This window comes from Carettochelys insculpta, chromosome 2 (genome assembly GCF_033958435.1).
Source record: "Carettochelys insculpta isolate YL-2023 chromosome 2, ASM3395843v1, whole genome shotgun sequence".
In the NCBI taxonomy this organism is placed as follows: domain Eukaryota; kingdom Metazoa; phylum Chordata; order Testudines; family Carettochelyidae; genus Carettochelys; species Carettochelys insculpta.
This window is the reverse complement of record NC_134138.1, coordinates 200,213,592-200,236,518: the sequence shown is the minus strand read 5'-3', so window position 1 is coordinate 200,236,518 and position 22,927 is coordinate 200,213,592. Positions and strand designations below refer to the sequence as shown.

General features: G+C 46.1%; 2 protein-coding genes across 3 annotated transcripts in view; one reads left to right on the top strand and one right to left on the bottom strand.

Annotated features, from left to right (window-relative positions):
- POMGNT2 (protein O-linked mannose N-acetylglucosaminyltransferase 2 (beta 1,4-)) overlaps positions 1–22,927 on the top strand; it is a 143,482-nt gene that overhangs the window by 110,488 nt on the left and 10,067 nt on the right. The gene's annotated exons all lie outside the window — the stretch shown is intronic.
- On the bottom strand, positions 2,638–21,847 carry GASK1A (golgi associated kinase 1A). Its single transcript, XM_074985491.1, has 4 exons — positions 19,128–21,847; positions 5,449–5,571; positions 4,265–4,368; positions 2,638–2,848 (listed from the first exon to the last, which is right to left on the bottom strand). Exons 1-4 carry the CDS (start codon positions 20,658–20,660, stop codon positions 2,638–2,640), a joined length of 1,971 nt encoding a protein of 656 aa, XP_074841592.1. The 5' UTR covers positions 20,661–21,847.

The window sequence follows — 22,927 nt, the reverse complement described above, 5'->3', positions numbered from 1 at the left end:
CACAGTGGTGGATTTTTGTAACAGAAACCAATGTAGGCCAAAACTTTCTAAGGTGACTGGTGATTTCAGGTGACTCAGTTATTGAGTGTCCTACTCGGGATATCTTGAAGGAACTGGGTGTTCAGAGAATGGGTGCTTAACATTTTCTGAAAATCAGGCACCTCTACAGTGTCTCAAGGTGGGCACTGAAGTCACTAGTCACTTCTGAAAAGCTTGGCATTAGATTATACAGCAAATACCAACTATGCAATTAGAACGGCAGGCACTGTAGAATGCAACCAAAATTTCAAAGAGAGCCTAAACTACCAGATTCCCCAATTTTTTAAAATTTGCCCTTATAGATATTTTCTTGGCTGTGATTATGATTTTTGGAGGGTTTTGCTGTGTCAGGGATTGGCAATAGTTTTTGATGTGGGGGAAGGTGCGCTTGAAGAATTTGGTAAGTGGTCAAGGGCTGTACTTTTCTCAGAAATAACTGGAGGAAGTGCAGTGTCTGTGATGGAGGTTGGGTGCAGAAGGGAGCTCTGGGTAGGGGTTGGGGTCCAGGAAGGGGTGCAGAGTCCAGGCGGGGGTGCAGGGTCTGGGAAAAAGTTGTGACCGGGGCAGGGGTGCAGTAGGAGGTGCGTAAGGTTGTGACCGAAGGTTGGAGGGGCTTTGGGCCAGAGGCAGAGGTTTGGAGTGCAGGGTGTGGTAGGGTTCTGGAACAGTTTTTATAGTGGGGGTGCTTAGAACTGGTGACGCAAGCTTGAAAAATGGTATATTCTGGAAACTACTTCAAGCCAGGGGATGCTGCAGTGCCCTCCCCTCTTCCCCACCCTCTGTACTGCTAGTTCCAGCACCTATGTGCATGGCTGCAGAATCTGGCCGCTTTTAGCAGCATGCAGAGATGAGGCAGGCAGGGAGCCTGTCCCAGGATCCTGCTGGGCTGTGGGATGTTGGCAGGATGGATCCAGCAGTTTGGTGGGACGGAACCAGCCTGCAGACCATATTGAGCCTGCCCCAATCTGTCGTCTCAGCACTGGACACAGAAACACAATCACACTCTCTCTCTGAGCAGCCAGGCACCAGTACAGTGATGACAAAAATAAAACAGGACTCCAGCAGACTGTGCCAAAATTTTAGCAGAAAGCGTGCTCAGAAGTCACTCTGCAGTCGCTTATTATTTTTAAAACATCTTTTTTCTGCAAACCAAGGAAGATGTCATGTTTGGGACAGCTGGTTTTGCAGCTGCCAGATCCAAAAGGGAGTACTGAAGTGCTCTTTAGTATGATGCAGTTTTGTGTAATTTTCCCAAAGCCCAAAAAATTACAGATGTGATTTAGTTCAAACTTTTTCAAATAAAATAAAAATCAACTCTGGACCTAGCATGGAAAACTGCCGCTCAGAGGTGAATGTTTCAGGAAGCACCGAGTGTTTGAAAACAGAGAGTTAGGATAGAAAGTACTCTGCAATCTTAATTATAGCAATTGCTGCCAGGTGCTTGCTACAATGGGACCAGATTCTCAGCTTGCGTTAACTGATGGACATCCAGTATCTGTAGGCACAGCATTCATTACCCAGAGGAAGACATATCTTAGCTCACATGCTATTTCATCATTTATACAGGTTGAACCTCTCTAGTCCAGCACCTTGAAGATCTGACTAGTGCCAGACAAGAGTTTGCCCGACCACATGAGGTCATATTTTCTGGCAGCATTACCAACACTTCCACTGCGTACTGGGCTCTTAGAAGACAGTTAGGGGTGAATTACAGCTACATACCAGCACAGAACACTGAGAGCCAGGACTGGTGGCTGTAAACAAACTTTATGGGACCATGGGAAACTTGGCCACACCCCTGGTAAGTTGAGGAGAGGGATAGCTTAGTGGGTTGAGCACTAGTCTGCTAAACCCAGGCTTGCGAGCCCTAGCCTTAAGGGCCCCAATTAGGGATCTGGGGCAAATAGTTTTTAAAAAAAAAATCTATCATAGATCCTGCTGTGAGGTCAGAGGACTGGACTCAATGACCTCTGAAGATCCCTTGCAGTTCTTTGAGACATGTAGATCTCCATATTAAATGTCACATTACATATGTTGCCGAATGGGAGGTTTCCAGACCAGGAAAGTTCAACCTGTATAATTCACTTTGAAAGTGGCACCATTTTGTCTGTTGTCAGACCAGTCTGGTTGCATTGACTATTTCTAAAGCAGTTAAGGCTTGAAATGAGAAGACTCCCATTGTGTTCTGTGACTTTTGGTGAGCCCCTCAAGCTGTTAATATTGCTCATGCTGCCCATAGTATTTTGCCCTAACATTCAAGATGAATTTTCAGAAGAACCTAAGGGAATTAGGTGCCCAACATCTCAATGAGATTCAGCTCCTTCAAAAATCCAAGTTGGTAGCCAGTGCTCTATGAGTATGTAGTTAATGATTTCCCCAGGCTTTCTGTAATGTGTCAGAAAGCTTCTTTCCCCCATTTGTCTGTTTCTGGGATCTATTCTGCTTCTTCAGGATGAGCTGTTGAATTTGATTCTGAAGAACCAAGCACTCAATATCAGCTTCTGATCATAAAAACTTTAAAGAGCTGTGGAGTCATATCCAGGGAGCCAACCTTGCACTTTACATCAGACAAGTATTTCACTGCTCTAGGAGAATGTTTTAAAGTGAAGAATCCTTAAAGATTGTCAAATTGTGTTCCCGCATGTACTGCAATAGGATCTGTCCTCTTCTGTCAATGATGTCAAGCAAGTGTCTAAGTCCTTGGTACCCACCCTGGCTATCCCAGAATTCTTGATCCATGTACAGTGACTTCAGAAGCAAATTCTGCAAACATCCCGATTTGAGCACAGTCACAGCGGTCTCAGGAAACCTAATCAGGAAAATCAGAAGAGGGAAAGGAAAGGATTGGTGAGATAAAATCATGTAACTAAGACCTCTGTAATTGGAACAGAAGAGTATTCTGCATTTGGTCTCTGTCCCTGGAACTAGCCAGCATTCTGTTCTGTTCATATTTGAGGCAAAGCAGAAGTTGTTTCGGGGCTGACTATTCTCTTGGCTGCACAGGTGCAGAAAGCTATAACTCTTCCATGAGCACAGCGTGAGAGAGATGGCCCCTGCCCAAAACATTTAACTCTGGACTTTCAACCTTTCAGTGTTCAGGGGCTGTTTAGATCTTCACAGTTGAGGTCTATGTCCAGCCCTAGCATGGAAGCAAGAGAGCAATTTGGTGTGAGCAACATACCTTGACGTTAAAGGGCTAGTTACCCTGCTAGCCCCATAAGTTCCAGGCATATGCTTTTGGGGACACAAGTTGCCTTAGTGTCTTGTGATTGATTATTTCCTTGCACGTACAAAGGGACTGAAGCAGCAACATTTGGAGATATGTCCAAATTTCAGATAACCCAAAGTCCAGGATTACTCTGGCGGAGGAGTTTGGGTGGTTCCCATTTCTGTTCACGAATGACAATAGATGTAAACCACATAAAACTCTGCTTGTAAGAGGCAAGCTGCTTCCCCAAGAGTGCAGTCAGAAATGACTCCAAATGATCTGAAATCAGAAGGCTGATAATGTGTGAAAGCTGGATATGCAATGAGGCATGAACTACCTGTTGGATGTTTTGGGCAGCTGCCAGTCAGAGGGAAAATAATATGCTCTGTAGTTTCTGACAGAGTCACCAGCCACCCACCGCGTGAGAGATAAATATCCACCTTTGTGTGAAATATCTACACATAGGGTCCGATTCTGATCGCTCCACTGGGGCATGTTAGATCAGATGAAGGCCCTACATTTGTGTTTCTTAGATGTATGCATGTAGGACCTTCTCCAAACCCTCCTGAAGTCAATGGGGTTCCACTGACTTTCCACTCTCTTAAAGAGGACCTAGCTCAGCCCTCATATTGAAACTTGAGCAAACAGGCAACTGTAGAAACTAAGATATACTGATATGGGATTGCACAGTGTTCAGTACTGGTATGTATGGAACAAACATCTTTAGCACAGTCACGGGGGGCAGGTCTAGATAGCAACAAGGTAAATGCAATATAAAGGACTTGGTCTTTCTACCTGTGGTGAGCCCTAAGAATCACTATCTATAAGAAAACTCCATAAACACAGCCAAGCCTCATCCAGTCCAATTTATTCTTGCCAGAGACAAATCTGTTTCTACTGAAGAATCTTAACTCTTCTGCTTTTTATATTCTGCAAGAATGGGAATATTCCAGTGGCACATGTTGTAAGGGACCCTCCCATACTTTTGGCTAGAATTGTTTCTGTTGCCCTTCTTACCCATCAATGCCTTCCAATAGTCTGAAGTTGAGTTTGGCTTCTGGATGGTGAGGGCTGCCTGCATTGTCAATGAATACCAGGCGAGAAGGCTCACTCCCTCGAATCTGGTGGGGAAAAATGCAAAATGTTCAAAGTTAGGGAAGTTTCTTTGAGCTGACAGTTTGGGAGGAAAGGTGCTTTGTATGCAAAGAGTGGAGTTTTTCTGAATATTTAGGTTTGGTAGCAATGACAGGCCATAGGAAAGGTGGAACCAGGGAGCACATGTTAACTCTTAGGCTATGTCTACACAGCAGCGTTATTCCTAAATAAGCTCTTCTGGAAGAGGTATACCATCTGCTATTTCAAAATAACTTTGCTGTGTAGACATCCTCAGAGACCGGCTTCAACTGTGTACTGCCTCTTATCAGGGAGCCAGTAGCAAACCCATAATTTAACCCAAAGTTCTTAAACTGCTGAGCATATGTACTAGCTGCACTGAATAAAATGCAAACAGTCACCATGGCCAGGTCCCTAAAGTTAAACTCATCATGTCTCTGAGGATTAAATTGGACTGTGGCAGATTTCTAAAATTAAAATCAGATTGTCATTATCTAACATTACAGGGCAACCACAGTGTCATACTTCATTTTTAGCTACTTCATTTATTTGTTATTAGCCAGAGATGATATTGATTGTCAGCACTCTATTTGGTTTCATGGTGAGAAGATATGGTAGAATGAATGTAATTTGTTTAATATTCTGGCAGAATAAAATGTGAATATTGCTGAAGGCTACAGACACAGTATGACTGCTGTGTCATGCTGAACTTGTACTTCTGAAGTGTGTATGCAGCTACGTAACCAAAAGGAGATCATCTCATTCTGTTTTTTATGTGTTGCAACTTTAAATGGAAAGAGATCTCCCTGTGTTTCATTTCAGACGCAGATTGTTACGAAGAGTATTTTAAATTTTCTGTACTTTCCCTTAACCTATTTTACTCTAGCCATGACCCCTGGGTATCACACAGCCCAATGCTCTCTGCCTAGGTTTAGTAAATGGAGCAGCTCAGACATATTTTGGTCTTTGCGCCAGGGGTTAAAACAAAACAAGAGTCAGTAATAGACAGCCCGTTTGGTCTGTTAAAAATAACGTAGCGGTTAAAACAGAAAGGCTGGAGGCACACGCAGTGTTTGGTGACATCATACCAGAATGTGGACAAGGACGAGCTCTGCAGGATTCCTACATTTGTCATGAAGCATTTCTTCCATGCAGGGCTCTGAAGGGTCTGGCTGAAATCCACAGCAATATCGGTCCAGGCGGTCATGAACCTGTGGGAGACATCTGAAGTATTTAGAGGCTTCAGGAATTTCAGGATGGAGACGTTAAATTGTAGTTTAACAGGGAACTTTTCATGGCCATAAGAAAAAATCTTTTTAAAATCTATAGAACAATCTAGAATATTTGTTACTGAAAGAGGAAACAAAAAAAAAGTTAATTGAATTTTTTTGAATTTCATAAAGGAATTTTCTCAGCCAAATTCAAATAGTGGATGGAGGTTTAGATTGGTTCCTGTTGTACATGAATAATTTCACCCTGCCCTACTAGTAATCTGAACAACTCTTGACAGAAATGAGAAGAATGTAAGAGAGAGCATGGGGAATTACATTGTGCTTGCTTGGCCCCTTGGTGCATCCTTAACCCCTGCAGGGTGCCAGATTTATCCTGCGTGCCATTGACAGATCTAGGTGCATCCATCTGTCAGTTGGGGCACTGGAACTTGCTTTAGCTGTGTCTGTCTTTACGGCTCCTGCTCACGCCTGGCTGCCTGTTCAATGAAATGCTGATGCCCTTCCTGAAGTCCTGATCTTGCTCTGGAGCCTTTACCAGAGTGTGGGCAGTAGGGATAGCTCAGTGGTTTGAGCATTGGCCTTGTAAACCCAGGCCATTTAGGGCTCTGGGGCAAATTTAAAAAAAAAAAAGCATCTGTCAAGGAGGGTGCTTGGTCCTCCCAAGAGGACAGGGGACTGGACTCCATGACCTCCTGAGGTCCCTTCCAGTTCTATGAGATGTGTATAGCTCCGTATTTAATTTATTTATACTGTCTGGAGCACAGAAACAACCACCCATCTTTGGATCCTTAATCTACCGTTGAGATGTTAATTTAACAGCTTGGAATTTAGCCTGACATAGAGCTGAAGCTATTTGCATAGCTTATTTCCCCAGTTTTTGGTAGGGACCCACCTCCAGCAGCAATTGGCATATCAGAATTCTGCCAAGTATATGGTTTGGCACAGGGCAGACGGAATCTTTCATAGGCCGTTATAGGGTCACTGCTTTAGGCCATTGAGCTCCTGCCATATATCTGCCCTTGGAGGCAATGGTTGATGGGGCCCCCCTACTGACAGACTGGCTGGTCTTACACCTTTCTCTGATCTGCTCCCGTGACTAACCCCAAGGGTGTTGGGCTGCATGACACTTGGGAGTGCACATACTTTCTACCTGGGCTCCCACATTTGTCTCTACCCTCTCCTGAGGCATGGCACCACCTCACTTGGGCTGCCTCCATAACACGCTGTATCCTGGGAGAAGGAAATAGGAGCTGACTCTCTTTCAAGACTAATGCTCCCGCTATCAAGTGAAGCCCATAGCCACAACCCCCTGATTCTTGGTGCCCTCTCCCCAACTCTGTTAGCTTTGGCACAAAAATCTGTTGGAACTTATGCATCCGCTACAAGGTACAATTGGTACAAGGTAGCCAGTCTGCTATCTCAGTTATACAACAATCCCCGCAGAGGCATGGGTGGTGAGCCAGGTAGGCAAGCAAAGGCATTGCCTTCCATGGAACACCGGGGTGGTCCCTTCCATGCTCCAGCCAGCTGAGAAAGCTGGAACTGTGCAGCTGCCCAGCAGGCTGAAAAGCCTGGAGTTGTGGTGCGTCTGCCCAGCTGCTCCAGGAACTGGAGCAGGTAGAAGAGACTGCCTGGTGTCTCTGGCAGCAGGAGTGCAGCCAGGGCTGTATGGTTGCTCCTGTTGCTCTGGTGGCTGGAGCAGACTGAGGCTGCACAGCTGCCTGTCAGCTTTGGGGGGCTGGGGCTGCTCAGGAGTTGGGGGCAGTGTTCCCTCTAACTTTTTCCATCTACTTGCAGAATAAACTTTGTTACGTGCACTGAGGCATGTGCCCATGTGCACCACTAGCAGAAACAGGTGGTGCTGGCTGTGGATGTTTTGCTGGCAGGGTTGTGCTGGCAGCTGAATCTCTTGTGAGGGTTGCCCAAGCACATAGCTTACAGGGAACAGTGATGGCTGGAGTGGTGGCAGGAGTTGAAGCTGCCTGGCTAATCCAGGGGGCTGAGGCTGCATGGCTACCCAGCATTGGTGGATGGGGGCCAGAAGCCATGCTGAGGAGGAGGCCTGGGCATAGGGCAGGGCCAGCAGCCAGGTGGGCGTGGAAGGGGAGGAGCCTTGGGCAGAAGGGTGGGGCTGAGGCTTGCTTCCCAAAGCCTGCTGTTTACCCACTGCCCATGCCCAGAGATGTGCAAAAATGCTGGACCTTCATACAGGGGACTGACACGCTGCCTTCTCCAAAGACAGCCTGGCCAGAGCACAGCAGCATAAATCAGCTCCCACAAACACAACACTTTCCTGAAATGCAACCAGTGCTGCTGAGGCAGGCAGGACTTCCCCAGTAGCTAGAGAAACTGACCGATTTCACATGAAGCTGTTAAGGAATCTGGCGCAAACCAAAGATGTGAGTCTATAGCCTGGTTTTGGGTTATGAACCTGTAACTCAGGTGAGGTTCGTGGAGATTCATGAACTGTCAGGCAGGCTGGGCCACATTTCAAATGAGCTTGAGCTGAGTTTCAAGTGCCAAGGGGGAATTATGATTTTCAGTGGAAACCACCTAATACTGAGGTAATTTTCATAGTTTCTCCTACCAAAAATTTTTGCTGAATTGTTTTGTGTGAACCCCAAATTCAAATCAAAGCACAGGGGAAGAACAGGATATAAGGAAGGCATAGTTTGATTCTTGTGAACATTTTAGTCCTAACCATCTTAGATTAATTTGCCGCCGTGCTACTATTTCTTTACACAGCTCCATTGGCTGGTGTATAATGAGGCATTCCAGGCACTATTTCTCCTTTGGGGAAACCCAAGCGCTACCTATTTTCTGAAACAAAACACATTTGAGCTCAGGAAAATGTCACACTTATTCCATGCACATCTACCTCTAGGTGTCTGAAAGCGCAGCAGATGGATTTCTCTCACCTTTAATGTTGTTTTGCATCACAGCAGAATTAATGGTCTGTGCAGAACATCAAGACAATCTCAGCTGATTTACAGAGAGATTCAATGTGCTTGTGCACCAGACAGATATCTGACTTGGCATACTTCACTGGGTGTCTGTCAAAAAAGCCATTTATTACCATACACAGGAGACATTAGCTACATTTGCAAATGGATGGGTCTCTAAGGCACAGTTTTAATCATGGGTAATTTCAGTAAAAGTCATGGCCAGGTCCTGGGCAGTAAACAAAATTCCATGGCTTTGTGACCTGTCCATCACTTGTATTATAGACCCACTTGGGTGCTCTGAGGCAGAGGGTGGTCCAGGGGCACTGTGGGTGCTCTGTGGGAGGGCAGCTCAGGGGTGCCACAAATGCTTTGGGAGAGAAGCCCAGACTTTCACTCTGAGGCTTGGCCTGCACTAGGAGAGTAAGTTTAATTTAGGTGGCTTAGGTTGAATTTCTAAAGAATCAGTCCACCATACAGAGCCTGTTCTGCTGAATCTATAGGCTCCTAAGGTTAATTTTTGTACAACTGTTTTTCATGAGCAGTAACACACTATTCGACCTTGCATAGTCGACCTTAGGGTAATGCAGACAGAGTGTTGTGAACTTCAACGTCCTTGGCCTGCTGCAGGTGTCCCACGGTGCCCCAATGTGACCACTTTAGCTGCCCCCTGCAGCTCCGTTGTTCTCCTAGTATGCAGGAATGGCCCGGAAAAATTTGAATTTCATTTCCTGTTTGGACAGTCTGGCAAGTGGAGCAGCCAGCACACCCCTCAGCAGCACGTCTGGCCAGGACTTCCCAGTATAAAAGATCCTTAATGAGGGCACACATTATATATGCATACATTTTCAGGTCCCTTTACACTGCCAGAAACCTGCAAATGAGAATCAGCCCCCATATACAACATACTGGGCAAAATGTGATAAGTTTCTTTCCTGTGGAGCCATCTGACTTTTGCACAAAGTGGGAGTTTTGCTATGTAAGGCTCACACGGCTTTACACGCTGTTGACTTACGTGTTAATTGTACTAATGAAAATGTCAAAATCCTGGGCTCCAGCCACATGCTTCTCCCAGCTAGGGTAAGCCAGGGGGATGCGGCTGCTGGGAGGAGGGGGGAGGAGGGGAAGCCCCTCAGCTCCAGGGGCTGGGAGTCAGGTGCAGCAGCACCTGGTCAGTTTTCCAGGTCCAGCAGGCAGTGGAGAGCCAGGAAACTGACGAGGCACAACTGCACCTGGATCCCTGCTCTCCTGGACTGAGGGGCTTCCCCCTCGCCTCCCTCCTCTCCCCTCCCACCTCCTCCAAGCCCCTGGGGAGCCAGGAGCCAAGTGCTGCTGTGCCTGGCTCCTGGGAGCTTGTGGGGGGAAGGTGGGAAGTGGGGGGGAACCTGTCAGCCCTCTGGGAACCAGATACTGCTGTGCCTGGCTTCCAGTTCCCCCTTGGCTGAGCGGGAGTCTGGAAAGTAACCAGGCACAGCTGCACCTGGCTCCAGGCTCTCAGGGGTTCAGAGGAGAAGGGAGTTGTCCCCCTCCCCTGACTTACACAAAATTTGAGTTCCGTGGGGGTTGCAAGGAGCATAACCCCCATGTAACTCAGGAGTTTACTGTACATATTGATCCGACATGATTCTCACTTCTTCCCTAGGAGATGTCAGTCATGTGGAACTGGGTCATCTAGGCTTTATTTTACCTCCACTGGAGGTCCTGAGAGTTTTACTATTGACATCCAAAGGGACTAGAACTAGGACCAAATTAACTTAACCTATTGTCTTTTGATGGGTTCCTACAACGTTTACCATAAGGTCACTATTGCCAGTTGATGTAGGAAAGTGTAGACGAAAGGCAATATTTCTGACCCAAATCAAGTGACCAGCTAGCACAAAGCCCAAAATCTCTACCAAACAGAGGAACACTGCAGACATTGCCAAACCGGGAGATAACTGAAGTAGGTTATAAACCCGTTTTCTAGCATCAGTTGCTAGGGAATGAGCAGCAGTGTCTGGAGTAGGCTGTGTTCTCTCTCCTGGTTCATATAGAGTGGTTTGAATGATGTTCATGAGCTCCCGTGTGACAGATAGGAGTGAGCTGTGGGAGGTGTTTATAAAGGACTTTGATCGATGCAGGTGGCTCTTGGGAACCAGTATGAACCAGTTGTACATTACAGAGACTGCAGATAATAGAGGCACTCCCTTACAGGAAAAGTCCCTAGGAGGTCATACAGAATGAAAACCCTCGTATGGAAGTTTTGGCTCATCCCATAGAATTCACTATTGAACTCTATCTCTGTGCCAAAATTCTACAGAATCATTCAGGATTTAAAGGATTTCCTTCTCTATTAAACCCTATAGGTCTTTATGGTCATTTCTGCAGAACTTTGTTACCTGTCTATAACATCCTGCTGGTTCCATCCCTATTCAGCTTTATAGGACTTTTCCATATGTGATGGTCTCTTTCACACGACTGAGAAACTCTGTGGTTTGTTTTTTAGAGCTGCTTCACACCTTGGGTAAAAGTCTCCCCCAGGCATCATCCTTTTCATTCAGGGCCCACTCCTTGCACTGAGTCCAGTGAGATTTTTGTTGTGGGGCCCAATTTTCCCAATGGGATGCCCTTCAAGTTTCTGAATGGTGGGGCAAGGAGGTGGAAAAGAGGATAAACATGTCCTGAATCTTTGGCTTCCTTGGCATTTTCGAGTCACTGTCTGGTTCAGTCTGAGTGGAGGGTGGGATGGGGTGGTCCTCGGGCTGAAAGTGGGGGAGTGTTCCGGGGGTGGCCCTGCCATTGTGGCTGAAGCTCCAGCAGCCATGGCCCCAGGGGTCCTGGCTGTGACAAGATAAAAATACAGAGAGCAACAGAACCTATATACAGCTGGGGTAGATCATTGTAGCTCTACTGATTTGTGTGCTGATTTACACTAGCTGAGGATCTGACCATATAGTTCTTAAGTGAAAACATCAAGGGACAGAGTCCTGATTCCATTGATGTTACAGAAATTTTGCCAGTGATTTCAATAGGGCTGGAATTTCAGCCCATAATGTCTCCAACTCAAACCAGGATATGTTTATTAATAAGCTCTAAACTAACAGCCACATAGAAAAGAGCTGATCACAGAATTCCCATTTCTGCTCATTAAATACTTATTTTACTTCCTGTTAGATTAGCTATAATATGAATGCAAATAGTTTACATGTAAAATATTCCAGTCATGACTGGATTTGTCAAATCTAGTCAGGATTGGTCCCCTCTGCAAGCCACACTTTGAGGTTATAAAGATCAATGGTTAAGCTGTGCCAAAATAAATAAATCAATAAAAAAGGAACAGAAGCATATTTTAGCAGAGATTTTTTAAAAAATGAAAACCCTTTCAAATAGTGTTTTCCCTTAATGCTGGTCTCTAAAGAGCTAAATAATAACCCTGAGGGGCATAAAAAAGACTCATCTCCATATTAACCATCTCTTCTTCCTCGCAGTCTCCCCAATAACTCATAATTCTCTGTTAGAGAAACGTTAACAATCCCCAAGTAGCAGGTTCTGATTTTCCAGATGGAAGATTAAGCCAGAAGAGAAGGAAAATCTCCATTCTGGGAAGAGGATCCTGGTTAGGAGAAAAAAGCTGATTTTCATCAACAAAAAGACATCCAGGAATAAAAGAGTCTGGATAACTGTTAGCCGATGCTCAACAATAACATGATCCTTTTAAATGATTATGTCCTCATACAATGTGAATCAGGAGTGATGCCACCCAAATCAGGGATGTTACAGCAGGATAAAACTAAAATAAGTAAACTCAGGATCAGGTCAGATGTGCCTGAAGCTCCCCTGTGCATCCATGTTTCCCTTTAAGTCCAAAGGGCTTTGCATAAACAAACTGAGTTCAGGCACAAATTTTACACTGAGCTTCCAAACGGCACAGTATGTTGAAAAGTGATAAACCAGCTGTCTCTCCCCTCCACACAGAGTGATTATTGAACATGCTTACTGAAGATTAACAGTGATGCAGACAGTGATGGCATTTCCTGAGCATGAAAGTAAAGACATTTTTGTTTGCACGTGCCTTGTAAAGGACAAAGAAAAGGCCCTTTTGTGCATCTCTTTGATACATAGGTTGGAAGGGAGATTGGTGCTTGAAAACTGACTTGGGTTACAGCTGGTTAGTTGGGAGGGGGCAAATTCACATTAGAAAAAAAATCAAGTCCTAGCTTAACTTGAAGACCCTGTAAAGACTAGTGAAGTGGTGACATCGGGGAGCCAAGAGGACAAAGGCTGATTAGGAGATAAAACCTTTGAACACCTCCACCTTTGCGCTGTTCTTTATGCAGCCCAAATTAGATAGCTCCCCTTTGAGTAATGCAGCCTACTGGCAGATCTGAAACATACATGGCCTTGGGCCAGGTTCCCTGTTGTTCTGCATCTCCTATAGGCACTTCCGCTTGTATAAAGTGGGTGCAAAATGCTGTCAAATCTGAATGGTAATGAGCCACACTGGTGTGAGTGACAACACAAGTTGCAGAGCAATGTGGAGGGAGGGGTCAAGCTCCCTTCTCCTTTCTTTGGCTCAAAATAGAAAGACTTTAAAATGAGGTACAGGTTGAACCTCTCTAGTCCAGCACCCCAAGCCTGACCAGTGCTGAACGAGAGAATTTGCCAGACCACAGGAGGTCAGAAGTTTCTAGCAGCATTCCCACATTTCCACTGCTTACTGGGCTCTTAGAAGACATTTAGGGGTACATTACAGCTAAATAACAGCACAGAACGCTGAGAGCCAGGACTGGTGGCTGGAAACAAACTTCCTTGGACCACGGGAAACTTGGCCACATCCATGATGTGGTCGTCTGGCTAACTAATATTATGCTGGACCACAGATGTTTCCAGTGAGAAAGTGCTGGACTAGAGAGGTTCAGCCTGTACTGGGGGTGCTCTCACTGCTGTAGCTGTGTTGGATTCCTAGCAAGGAAGCCATGGGGGGGGAGAAAGAAATGCCTCTCACAGTGTGGAATACCTCAGCGCGAGTGGCAATAGTCCAGACTCCCTTCACCATACCACATATTTTTGCTTCTTCTTTTAGTCCTAATGCCAGGTCCCGAATTGACAGTCCTGGACCCTGCTACTTCCAGACACAACTGAAACAGCACAGGCAGTGGCCGCGCACACTTCCACCCACAGCAGCATATCTGCACTTTGATCTATATTTGGAAATCTGCTAGATCAAAGGGATAATTCACCCTCCCTATGCACGCAAGCAGCGGTCTCACTGCTGAGCCTGTTAACAGGAGTGCCCATTCTATGTGGCAAGGATTTTTTTCAGTGGGGACCCCTTCAACTCCTGGCCCAGATACTAGATCACCAGCCAGTCGTTTGGAGGGAATGACTTTTGACAACATATGAGTCAGGCCCTCCCAAATTCACAGCCATAAAAAGTCTATCATGGACTGTGAAATCTGGTCTCCTCCCTGTGACGGCTGGTTTTTTGTGTGCTTTTACCCTATTGTACACCGATTTCACGGGGGCGCTGGCAATTCTCCAATTGCACAGAGGGAATCAAAAGGGAGCATCAGAGCGGTTCCAAGGTTGTTTTAGAGGTTTTGAGATATCATCACCCTTTGCTTCTGTGCTGCCCTCAGAAAGAGGCAGCCAGAAAGCAGTGGCTGTTAGCCAGGTGCCCAGCTCTGAAGGCAGCGCTCGGCCAGCAGTGGTGCAACAGTAAGGGCAGCCGTACTCTACTCTGCACGCTTATTGCTGTACTGCTGCCTGCAGAGTGAGGCCTTCAGTCGACAGCCACCACTCTCCAGCTGCCCGGTGCTGAAGGCAGCAGTGAAAGGTGAAGGGTCGCATGCAGTGTTCCCTGTAAGCTGAGCACTTGAGTGCTCACTCAGAAGAGATTCAAATGCTGCCCAGCTGATTGGTAGAGCACCGACAGCCATTGGGAGCAAGCAGCTTGTGTTTCTATTGGTGGTGCACATCCAGACCTGCCTTGGTGCACATAACTAAATTTATTCTGCACGTGGATGGGAAAAATTAGAGGGCACATTGATGGCCTGGTATGGTATTACCATCCTTACTTCTGTGCTGCTGGCTGTGGCTCTGCCTTCAGAGCTGGGGGTCTCAGCAGAAGCTGCCTCTCTCCAGCTGCCCCACTTTGTAGGCAGCATTGCTGCCAGCAGCAGCGCAGAAGTAAGAGTAGCCGTGTTGCAACCACCTCCAACTCCTGCTGGGGTCAGGACGCCTACACTGGGAAATGTCAGCCTTAAATGTCATGAAATCACGACATTTATTAATTTTAAAAATCCTATGAGCAGGAGCTTGACCAAAACGGCTTGGGAGTGTGGTAGGGACCAGTGTTCCCTGTAAGCTGAGGGCTTGGGTGACCATCTAGGAGAGAATCAGGTGCTGATCAGATGGTTAGCAGAGCGCCAACAGCCACCCACCACTGGCAGCATGTGTTTTACTGGTGGTGTACATCTGCACATGCCCCACGGAAAGTAACACAATTTATTCCACTTGTGGATGGAAAAAGTTGGAGGGAAAATTGATAGGATTCTACCTCTGACCAAAACTTTTAGCTCTAGCTCTTTAAATAGTGGGAAGTTATTTAAATCATTTCCTAAACATAATGAATGGTGTGTGTTACACATGCTTCCGGAACTTCAGCCAATATCTCTTCATAAGTAATTTTCTCCTTTACCAATAACCAGTAACTGCCTTATCAAATGTGCATTGAAGGATCCAGAGGTATTCAAGCTTCTCTGGAAGTTTAACATGTGCAAGACTGAGTGTTCCCAGCTCCCACTAAAGTCACACCCTTCAGAAGCCTGAAGCTAATGAGGACCAAAAGCTCTGAGGCTAATGGGGACCCAGAGCTAGGACAGCAGTGTAAATAATAGCAAATGTACAGCTTTACCAGAACAGAATGGGGTTAATGTTATAGTGGACAAGTGTGCAGTTTGATATATCCTCCTTCTATTAGGCTTTTACCCACCGGTAAGCCAAAGATGTCCTAACACCTCCTTTTCTAGGAAACCTAATCCTCCGCCCATAATCCTATGCCAGCGATTTTGAGGAAACCTGGACTACTTCAAGCATCACTGTTTGACTTGGTTGGCATAATGCTAGCCAGGAAATGAGTGGCAAAGACCCAGCAAAGCTAGATGAAGCTCCTTGCTTTCCTGCACAATTCACGACTTGATGAGCAGTTCATTCTGCAAACAGATTGAGCCTGGTGGCTTAGGAAGTGTGCCACAGTTGGTACAGCAAATACAACACTGGAGGTTTGTTCAGAATGGAAGGCTACTGTGTATGGTTTCAGCCTTTCCAGTGGCAAGTCCCAGGCTCTCTGAAACCTGAAATATTAAAACAAATGAGAGTGACAGCTCCCCTAGTAAAGATGCAGCAATCCAGCCCATCCCTGCCAAAGGCAGAATTCCCCTGGTTTAGGCTCCGTTTCAAGCTTCTGACTGAATTGGTTATCTGTATGAGAAATCCCCGCTATAGAGTTCTACTGATTGATGATCCCGGCTCTCTTCTTTATCTGCAGTTTGAGAATGCAAATAAAGTTAGATGATCGTAACAACTGAAAAGATAATGAAAATATGAATGAATCTGGCTGGCATCTTATGGTAATAGAGCTTACAGATAATGAGTTACACTTATGGCCCAAATCACCACTGCACTTTAATTTGGCACATTAACACATGGTTTAAACCGGGACGGGAACTTCCTGAGTCACTATAGGGGCTCATCTGCATACTTGGCTTAATCTAATTCTTGACCTCCCCCCGCACCCCTCCACTCTCTGATTTGCTCACCTTGATTATCTTTTTTTGATTTGTCCTCCTTGCTTACTGTTTTTGGTTCTCTGTGCCTTAAATATTGAGTCTGTTCTGGTCTGGCTACGGTCTGAAGAAGTGAGTCTGTCCCATGGAAGCTCACCTAATAAACTATTTTGCTAGTCTTTAAAGTGCTACTTGACTGCTTTTTGTTTTGATAGTGTATAGATTAGCACGGCTTCCTCTCTGTTACTATTCACCACTGCACTGTTTACCTCACGGACTGCACTCATTTATTCCAGCAAGAAAACTGACCCTCATCTCCAGTCTGCCAGGCACCCCCTTCCTTCTTCCCTCACCTTTGTTCTTCAAGGCTCAGGCAGGCCACCTTTCCTCAGGTAAGCCATCCCATTTAAGTCTGGATGATAACTTGTATGGATTGCAGGGCTGAGCTCTGTGTCATGGGTTGATTATCAAATGGCATTGTGAAGTCCATTAACTTGAATCATAATGACTCACAGCCATGGGGTAGTTATCCAGTGATCTGCACATTATTATTACTTCATAAACCTCTTTAACACAGAGTAAAAATCATCCTAATTACATGAAGTCCTGTGGCACCTTATAGACTAACAGATATTTTGGAGCATCAGCTTTCGTGGGCAAAGACCCGCTTCATCAGATGCATGAGTTGGGGATGTGGGAGAGTTCAGAGGAGGGTACAAAGAGGGAGTCTCAGTGAGGGGGAGGGCCAGACTTCACAAGGTCTGTTCAGTCACGGTGGATGTGGCCCATTATCAGCAGTTTATGTGGAGTTGTGAACATCAAGAGAGGAGAAATCAAGTCAGTTCAGCCAGGGAGGATGTGGGTCATTATCAGTGGTTTTTGTGGAGGGGTGAACATCAAGAGTGGAGAAACTGCTCCACATTAACTACTGATAATGAGCCACATCCTCCCTGACTGAACTGACTTGATTTCTCCTCTCTTGATGTTCACAAGTGGACATGAACTGCCAATAATGGACCACATCCTCCATGACTGAACAGACCTTGTCAGCTCTGGCCCTCCCCTTGACTGAGACTCCCTCTTTAGCGCCTCCCCCCTCCCCCCGCAACTCATGCATCTGACGAAGCAGGTCTTTGCCCACGAAAGCTTATGCTCCAAAATATCTGTTAGTTTATAAGGTGTCACAGGACTACTTGTTGTTTTTGAAGATACAAACTAACTCAGCTACCTCTCTGATCCTAATTACGTGGTGATACTTGAATATGAAAAGGATTATTAAAAATAGAAATCTAACTTTTGCACATTTGTCCATGATCTATTTTAACCACAGATCTATCAAGAAAAACAGGCTTCTCTCGAAGAGGACTTTGGAAAACAAACAAAGCCAGTGAGTTTTCATTTCTGACACTGAGCTTCGAAACCAAACAATCTAGAACAAAGTTCTGCTTTCCCTTTCAACTTTCCGTTTGCTGTCCCTCTTCCAATTGTAGTCTATTTAGCAGGGTTTGGGACGAAGGGCTTGGATGGAAACGCACACCTCTGCATGGGCTACTTTGACTATTCTGGTAGCCAGGCATTCTTGATGTTTAATCCTGGCTCTCACTGGTATGCTGTGTAACCTGGGACAAGTCATTTGTCTTTATGCCATAGAGTCCCTATACATAAAATCAGAATAAGCATGCTTTCCTGTCTCCTGCCCAGGGGCATTGTGAAGGTAATTAGTATTTATAAAGCATTTTGATTAGGGAAAGTCTTCTATAAACACCAGGTATGATTATAGAGACAAGATGGGTGAGGTAGCTTCTTTTACTGGGCCGGCTTCTGTTGGAGAGAGACAAGCTCTGCTTTGAGTCTGGAAACTGATTTAGACAATCACTGCTAGTACAAGGTGGACCAGATTGCTTAGCCCACTTAAACTGCATATGCTAAACCCACAGTGCCCAATATGTTCACCACTCACCACGTGTGGCGAACAGGACTCCACGGTGTGGTGAATCCAGCTCCAGAGCTGCACGCGGCTCCTGAAGCCTTTAAATGCAGCTCCTCCTAGAGTCGCACGCAGGAAGTGCCGTTCACCCACTCCATGCACGTGCCCCACCGCTTGGTTGGAGAAACACATGTTGGCAGCAGCTGTAGCCCTGATGGTGGCTCCAGCGACAGTTTTGGCCACGGCCCCGGCCCCAGCAGCAGATCCAGCTGCAGCTCTGGTGAGTCGCTGACATTAAATTAAAGGAGGGGGACTGGGCTGGGGCAAGGCCATTTATTTGCAGGGGTGCTGGGAGTGCCTAGCTCTGGGGGAGAGCATTTATTTAGAGCAGGGGAGCTGTGGCAAACATGGAAGTAGGACAACCACCCATGTGGCAATCTTTAAATTCCTGTGTGCTAAACAGTCTGTTCCCCCTGGGATTCAGCGGTGGCCCTTGAAGTACGTTTCCCAGACTGAAGAACTCTGCATAAGCTCGAAAGCTTGACTCACTCACCAACAGAAACTAAAGATATTAGCTCACCTACCTTGGCTTTCTAATATCCTGGGATTGACACATCTACAGCAAATACGGCATGCACAGATAGTTATAGGAGTAACCATGTATAATTCTGCTGGATTTGTTTGGCTCACTTTTTTTTTTTCTCCACTCCAGAGCTGGAGACCTTCTCAGATCTCTGTCTCTCCCCAGCTTTGTGAAATGAGACTTTCACCCAAACAAGACTCACAGCTGTGACTGTCACTGAGACTTGCAGCTATACACAACACGCCCACATCCACAAACCCAAATACGCTTAAGAGAAGGAAGAAGAAGGACTGCGATTGTTCCAATACCAAGCATACCTGTAGGAGAAAATCAAAGAGCGCCAGTTTGGCCCACTCTGTGTGCCGGACACTCAAGCACGGAGCTATGCCAAGAGCTGCCCTGGAGTCTGCCATGCCACACCGCAGCCGCAGCAGAGACTGATACTGCAGCCACCCAAGTGCAAAAGAGTTTTGGTCGTTTTTGGCATCATCTAGGTGCTGGATATCTGGCACCCACCATACAATGGGCCTCGCTGCACCATTGGTGTATTTGTAGGGCAGGAGGGAACTGTGGAACTTGCGGGCCACTACAGGCAGGCTCCGATTCAGCCCCAACACTCTGTCCAAGTGGAAAGCTAGCACCTCATAGAGGTCACTGGGCCGCTTTATTAGTCCACAGAGCCCATCCAAACAGTCTGGTTTAGGGTCAGATGGGGAAGTATCTTGGCTGGCCAATAAGCTGACTCTGAGTATTTGCCCATGGGCAGGAATTCTGGTTTTGGTCACCACTTTGCTATTGGCCAGCCATTTCATCTTCTGCACGTCATCTGCTGTAATCCAAGGTGGGGTCCTCTCACCAAACCTCAGGCTGCCCTCCCATTGGGCAGAAAGCGCATCTTCTTGAGCCTTCATGCACCATTCAGATGTCTGTAACTGCTTGGCCACATCCATCCAGACGTGAGCTCCAGGCTCCTGGGAGCGATGGCTTGTCTGTCCCTGAGCGCCCGCTGCACTTTTGAAGGGCAGCTTCCTATCTGCTGCTGAGGTAAAGGCTTTAATCGAACCTGAATGCTGCCGCTGAGCACCGTCTGTCTGCACATCTGGTTTGAATTGGTCCTGCACCACAGCTGGCTGGCTTGCAAAAGAGTTCTTAAGAAGTAAAACAAACGCCTGACCTCCATCCTGCAAACCCCTTTTACTGTTGTGCAAAGAAGAAAAGAAAGGGGCTGCCTCCATTGGCGGTTCCATATCTGCTTTCTTCCTGGCCAGTTTATAGAAATGAATATTGTTCCCTGTGTTCTTCAGAGAAAAATGAGTGTTAAGCTCCCTTTTCTTCTCACCATTGGTCCTGTGGGGAATGTCTTCAAGCTGTAATTTACTGCTGGCTTTAGAGCTTTTCACAACAGTGTGATGTTTCCTAATCTCTCCTCTGTGCTTTCCCTTTGCTTTCAGCCATGTGTGGTTTGGCTGGCGCAGGCTGAGTGGTTTGTTCTTTTGTTTGCAGGTGGCCTGGGGATGGTGGGAGGATTGCCTGTACTCAATGGTCCCAGAGGGAGCGGGTTCCCGTTTGCTGCGGTTAAAACTCCTGGCCCCCCAGGGGACAGAGGCTGTGGTGTGTGTCCACAAACGCCTGGGCCGGATGACTTTCCCATGTGGCTCAGCCAGTGCCAAGAACTGGAAATCCGACTCCCTGTAGCTGTTTGGAAGCATCAGAGGAAAACTAGTAAATGCCACCGCAGAGAAGGCAAGCAAGAAGCAGAATCCCGCCATGGGTGGTTTCTTCAGCCTCATCCTTCTCCATGATCTCAGGGCCTGTGGAGTCAGAAAGGACAACCTTATTGAACACATCATAGGTGATAGCTAGAGCAAGGGCAGAAGCTGTCTTCATGAAATTTATTGACCTACAGGAGCTGGGTTGATCAACACAAATTGTATCCAAAGGTCATCTTGTGTTATCTCTTGGTAAGGCACCAATACAGCTCCCACTAATGCCAGTAGAAAACTTCCAGTGACATCAGAGGGAACAGAACTGGGCTGTGATGTAACTCCATAGGCTTTACCAGGGAAGAATTTGGCCTGAAGAGTAGAAGCAAATGAGGGGGAAAAAAACAGTGATTTTAATTAAAAAGGCAACTATGCAGCATCCTGGCCATTGCAAAACATGCCTTGCTGACCTACCAGTAGACTGATAATGTCTTAGTATTGGGGAGAGTAGAAGAACAGGAGAGCTTAGGGGAATATCTGCACCAACAGAGAGGTAATGTTTCTCAGTGGTGGACTAAGTAGCATTTCAGGACTTTGCTCAGTATTTGCCATATTCCTGTGCAGCTCTGCCTCATTTCTGTCTCATTCTACTTGTGGGTAAAGTTATTCATTCCAAGGCCAGAAGGGACCACTGTGATCACCAGTGTTCCTTGTAGGCTGGGTGCTCATGTGGCTTCTCAGGAGACATTCAAATGCCACCCAGCTGATTAGCAGAGCACCCACAACTTGGTTTTTGTTTCCACTGATGGTGAATATTTGCACGTCTTGGTGAACATAAAAATTATTCCGCACATGGTGTGGGAAAAATGGCACATGGGTGGAAAAGATTAGAGGGAGCACTGGTGATCACCTAGTTTGACATTCTGTGTTCTGTGTAACACAAATGATAGAACTGCCCCCCAAATAATTCCTCGAGCAGATCCTTTTGACAAACATGCACTTGACTTTAAAATGGTCACAGCTGGAGAAAGCTCCCTTTTAAGGTGTTCTGATGGTCAATGACTGTCACTGCTAAGCACTGGCTGCCTTTTTTCCAGTCTGAATGTGTCTATTTCAGCTTCCAGACTCTGGAAATTGTACCTTTCTCAGATAGTTTGAAGAACCCTCTACTCTCTGATCTGCTCACCTTGATCTTTTTTTCTGATTTGTCCTCCTTGATTACTGTTTTTGGTTCTCTGTACCTTAAATATTGAGTCTGTTCTGGTCTGGCTACGGTCTGAAGAAGTGGGTCTGTCCCACGAAAGCTCATCACCTAATAAACTATTTTGCTAGTCTTTAAAGTGCTACTTGACTGCTTTTTGTTTTGATACCATTATTAAACAGTTATTCTTTGTGTAGATAGACAGTGGTCAAGTCACCCCCATTCACCTCATCTTTATTAGGCGAAGGAGACTGAGCCCCTGGAGTCTATCACTCTAAGGCAGGTTTTCTAGTCGTTCTCGTGGCCCTTCTCTGAACGCGCTCCAAATTTACTACGTCCTTCCTGAACTGACACTGGGCCTCAAGACTGTATTCTGGCAACAGTCCCAAATACAGAGGTAAAATAATCTCACTACTCCTACTCAAGATTCCCCTGTGATACAACCAACTGCATTAGCTCCTTCAGCCACAGCATCACTCTAGGAGCTCGTGTTTGGCTGGTTATTCTCCATGATCCCCAAATGTTTTTCGGTCACTGTTTCCCAGGACAGAGTCCCTCACCCTGGAAGTATGGCCTGCAGTCTCTGTCCCTAGATATATACACAGCCATTTTAAAATGCGTTGTTTGCTCGTACCCAGTTTGCCAAGAAATCCAAATCGCCTTGTACCAGTGACCTAGCCTGTTCGTTATTTATTCCTCCCCCAGCTTTTCTGTTACCTGAAAACTTTCAGTGATGTTCATATGTTTACTTCCAGGTCATCAGTAAAATTTTTAAATGGATGCCTCCCTGTGGGATCTACCACAGCAATGCGTCAGTTAATGATAACCTATCATCCACTTAATGTGTGGCACATTAATTTTATATCTTTCCAGTTTTTTTAATCAAAGTGTCACACATGTTCCAGTCACACCCTGTGTTCTGCTCAGTGGGCTCACCTTCTTGTCCCTGTTACTGTCTTCTCCCACAAGAAACTCCACACCTTTATTTTTTGCAGTTTTTCACACCTGAACATCCTCTGTGCCTCACACCCGCTCTCCGTTCCTTCAAACACCACCTAAAAATCCTCTTGTGAGCCTTTCTTTGCTCTTCTCCACGCTCACCCTCTTTCCTGGCTCTGTCCTCAAATGATAGTACCATTAAAGCAATTTAACATAAATAGTCAGGTTTACAAAATGAATAGTAAGGAACATGTAACAAAAAGCTTGTCACATT